Genomic DNA, 4,051 nt, shown 5'->3' with positions numbered 1-4,051 from the left:
ACGGAGAGGCTTCAGGTGCAAGGCCTGGGTTTCAGTCAGCTGGGCCTCTGGAATTGCTCATTGCTGGGCCTGACACACAGGCAGCCATAAGATAGTCACCACACCAGAGAACTCTCCTCCTGAGAGGTGAGGTCCCATAGTACCAACTACTGGCCCCTCTGCATTCTTGGTCACCGCCCAATTCTGAGCCAATTCCTCCAACACTACTGGTGCCACTGGGCTCCCAGTATAGACCTGAGCAGGTACCTTGCAGCCTTCCCAGCCCCAGTCAGCCTGCCTCCCTGATTCAGTCTGACTTAAGGCTGGGCTGCCCTGCATTTAGCGAGCTTCATTTCTGGGGGTACAGGGACAAGGACAGGGAACATGAGGCCACAAACCAACGTAAACTTGGAGAATGAGGAAACCCACAGAAGGCAGGAGGATCTGAAGGCCCAGGCTTTGTGGGACTAGGCCCTAGCAGCCTGCCTACCCACCTTGACATAGATGATAGGGATGGTCAACTTGGCCTTGGTGAAATGGCGGGCCACCCGGTACACCGTCTCGGGCACATATTCCAGCACCAGATTTAGGTAAAGCTCATCTTTCTGCAGAGAGCAAAGGAGAGGTGTGAGGCATTGAGAGGAAAGGGTGAAGAAGGGGGGAGGGAAGGTTGTGGGGAATGGGGGAAGGACCAGCAGTCATGAGAAAGGCAGGAAAATGGGTGGAGTGAAGGTGGAGGACTTCTTCCCATCCCCAAGGTCTCACCTTCTCCCCACTGGAGTAGAAAAAGTATCTCAGCCTCACGATGTTGCAGTGGTCCAGCTTCCGCATAATCTGCAGCTCTCGGTTCTTGGGGGCAAAGGGAGAGCGCCTCAGAAAACCACCAGCTCTCTCTGCCTCCCCTCCCTAGTACCTCTCACCAAAGCCCTACTCCCCTATTCCTCCCAACAGAGCCAGGCAGCTACTCCCTGTGTCCCAGCTCCAAGAATCCCCTGGAGTAGCCTGATTCCTCACCCCAACCCATCCCCGTCACACAAAAGCTGGAGGTCCATGGGCTAAACCCAGACCACAGATGTGCTTTCTTCAGCCCATTTTAAAATGGTTGATTTATTGCTGACACTTGAAAATCAAACAACTTCATGTACAAATCCAGTGTCCTGGCTTCTCTTGAAAATTCAGGTGATGTAGCCACATGAGGCCAGCCTCCCAGCATGGCACAAGTGACAACAAATAAGTAGTGGCCATCCAGTTCACCCTGGTCTGCACTCCTCCCTACTGCTTCCCATGGAGGCATCTGGGCACTTAAACCTTGGCTTGGATCCTGAATCTCAGACTTCAGGCTTCCAATTCTCATCTTCCCAAAAGGGATTCAGCCTCAGCCTCTTCCCAGAAGGCCCACTGGTCTCAGCATTCTCCCCTATACTCTGTTTCTCTCTGGGGCCTCAGAACTTCCCGCCCTCAGATGTCTCTCACTTCTGGAACTCAACATTAATCAAATTCTGACTGCCACCCTGGAGCTCCTCCTGCCCAAGAGTCCTCACTGCCCAGACCCAGGGTGTGACCTGGCTCCCCAACCTAGGCTCAGCTCTTCTATGTCCAGATTAGCCTAGGCTCCAAAATGCCATCCTTCAAACACCAATTATCCCTTGACTTCCACTCTCCTGGGCCTCCACTAGCTCACAGGGAATGAGGAAAAGACACCCTTCCTCAGGGGGAGAGAGCCCCACATCAAGGCCTGTGGTTTGGTGAGCTCTGGGCAGGCTGGATTCCACCCTACACTTACCCGGGGCAGAGGAAGACCTTTGCTAAGACACTTATCAGGCCCAACAGCTTGCTTTCTCCTCTAAGCAGAAGCATAACTGAGATCTTGGGAATCAGATTCTAGTCTTGACCTAGCAATTCTGTTATATGAGTCTCAGTTTCCAATTTCTGCTTACTTAAAATGGGAACAACAATACTACCTACCTTCAGAGCGCCTTTATGTAAATTAAGTAAGAAACTGCCTGCAAAGCATTTACAAAGAGCAAAAGCCCAATAAACATCGGCTCTGGGCTCTCCTGGAATCCACATTCCCATTTTCCACACAACTCCCTTTTTTCTCCCTTCTCCTCTGGCCCATGCTCAGATCCCCTGTGGAACCCTAAAGCCAGCACTCTTGTTGGGGCTCTCTCACCAGTCATGCCCAGTCAAACCTCCATGTCCCCTCCGCACCACCCCTCCCTCACCCTGCCCCCAAGCTACCTTGAACCTCTTGTCCTGGAGAACCTTCTTGATGGCTACCAGTTCCCTGGTTTCTGCCAGCCGAGCCTGGTACACGACCCCAAATGAGCCATTGCCAATCACTTTGATGTCTGTATAAGCCACCTCCTGGGAGCGCTCCGGGCCTTGGCCTAGAGTGGCTACCACTGTGGTCACCTTGCCACTGTCACCTGGGGAACAAAGGGGACACAAACCCACTGACCTTTCCCCTTTTGCCACCACCCCATCCTGGGGCTATGGCAGGGAGGAGACTCTCTACAGGAAGCTCTCTGGGGCCTCTCCGTTCCTTTTTCCTTTCTCCTTCTCTCATATAGGAAGATCCTGACACCTAAACCTCTTGCTGACCACTCATCTACTTCTAATAAGCAGCAAACCACTAGGTCCTCTTGGTCTGAGGAGACACCAACACTCCCAGGTGTTGACTCCATCTACTATGAGCTTACTGCCTTCTGGCCCTTCCTGACTGAGGAAAGCCCAACCTAACCTCTTCCACTTAAGCGCAGTAACTCTGAGGTGCTTCTTTAGGAAAGCACTAACCTTCCTCACAGCTCAGGGGAGTGACCTCTACATCCTCCTGGTGGAGCTGGTAACTTTGCCACTGGTTTTTGGTGACAGGAATGAATGGCTCCTCTTGGCATGAGTGCTAGTGCCCTCTCACTTTTTGGGACTAGTTAGCCCTTGCACGGATACTTTGGGGTTAGAGAAGGCACTGACCTGACCTCACCTGTGTGGTCCAGAGCCCCAGACCCCTTCCAGTATGTGGATGGTCCTTAACCGACATGCACTAAATTGTGAAGCTGACCCAGCCTCGGTCCTTCAAAGGAAAATTATAATTCCTAGTTCCAGTGTCTGAATGGCAGCAAACTTTGGTGGCACTTTGGGGATAAAGACCACTTTTCTTCAGGGAACTGATGAAAGGTTCCCCCAAAGAAAAGGGTCACTAATGAATCAAATCTATTTTGACGGGTCAGTTAACACTTTCTTTTGGAGGTGATCCTGCATAGCTATTTTTCCCGAACTAATGACACCACACTTCAGAATGAAAGGGATATAACCTTGATCCATATTCTATGGGGAACTGTGACCTTTCCTTCCATTTTTGTGAAAGGAGACCCACCAAGCCATATTTTTATGAGAACAGTGACTATGACTTGGTCTGAAGTGTACGCTAACTCCCAGTCTCTTCTTACTTATAAGAAACAGCAATCATTAACTTCCACTTTTGGAAACTGTGTTTTAAAAGGGAAGATGACCTGGGTACCAGGTTTGGAAAGCCCTGGTCCTGTTCTTTGGGGAAACAGAAATCCCCTTCCTATAAAGGAGATCAAATTCAGAGCCCCTTTTTTGAGTAGTGGTGGTGGTGATTTTATGCTTGTTCTCTTTGGACACAATAACCTTTGAGGCCCATTTGTAAGCGATGATGACCCCTGATCCTACTCTCTGATGGATGGCAACGTCAGATTTCTGTTTTTAAGCCTCAAGGACCCAAGACCTTGGTACTGGAAAAACAAGAACCTATGACTCCTGTTTCTTTGAGGATTACTATATCTAATCCTAAATTCCAAGTGATGGTAACCCCCAAATCTTTCTCTGAGGAAAGGAGAGCTCAGATCCCAGTTTTGGGAGGCACAGTGACCTCGAGCTCCTATCCGGGCAAATAAAAGAACCTGATCAACGATTGAGGGGCTTCGGGAACCCTGATCTCCACCCACCACGGGCTCCCTAGTACTCACGGCCCAGCTTCACTCCGGGCGGCGGGAAGCTGGTGCCCGCGCTGGGGCCGCCGCTGCCTCCTCCGCCACTGCCACTGGGG

General features: G+C 51.1%; 1 protein-coding gene across 1 annotated transcript in view; it reads right to left on the bottom strand.

Moving 5' to 3' along the window:
• The window catches only part of GSK3A (glycogen synthase kinase 3 alpha), a 12,308-nt gene that overhangs the window by 4,640 nt on the left and 3,617 nt on the right, over positions 1–4,051 (bottom strand). Inside the window, exons 2-5 of the mRNA XM_006903881.1 lie at positions 3,972–4,045; positions 2,221–2,408; positions 745–828; positions 474–584 (exon numbers count right to left, since the gene is read on the bottom strand). Coding sequence (XP_006903943.1) covers positions 474–584; positions 745–828; positions 2,221–2,408; positions 3,972–4,045 — 457 coding nt within the window. The remainder of the gene's footprint in view (positions 1–473; positions 585–744; positions 829–2,220; positions 2,409–3,971; positions 4,046–4,051) is intronic.

The sequence above is a fragment of the Pteropus alecto genome, unplaced genomic scaffold (genome assembly GCF_000325575.1).
Source record: "Pteropus alecto unplaced genomic scaffold, ASM32557v1 scaffold920, whole genome shotgun sequence".
NCBI lineage: Eukaryota > Metazoa > Chordata > Mammalia > Chiroptera > Pteropodidae > Pteropus > Pteropus alecto.
This window is presented reverse-complemented; position numbering and strand designations above follow the sequence as displayed.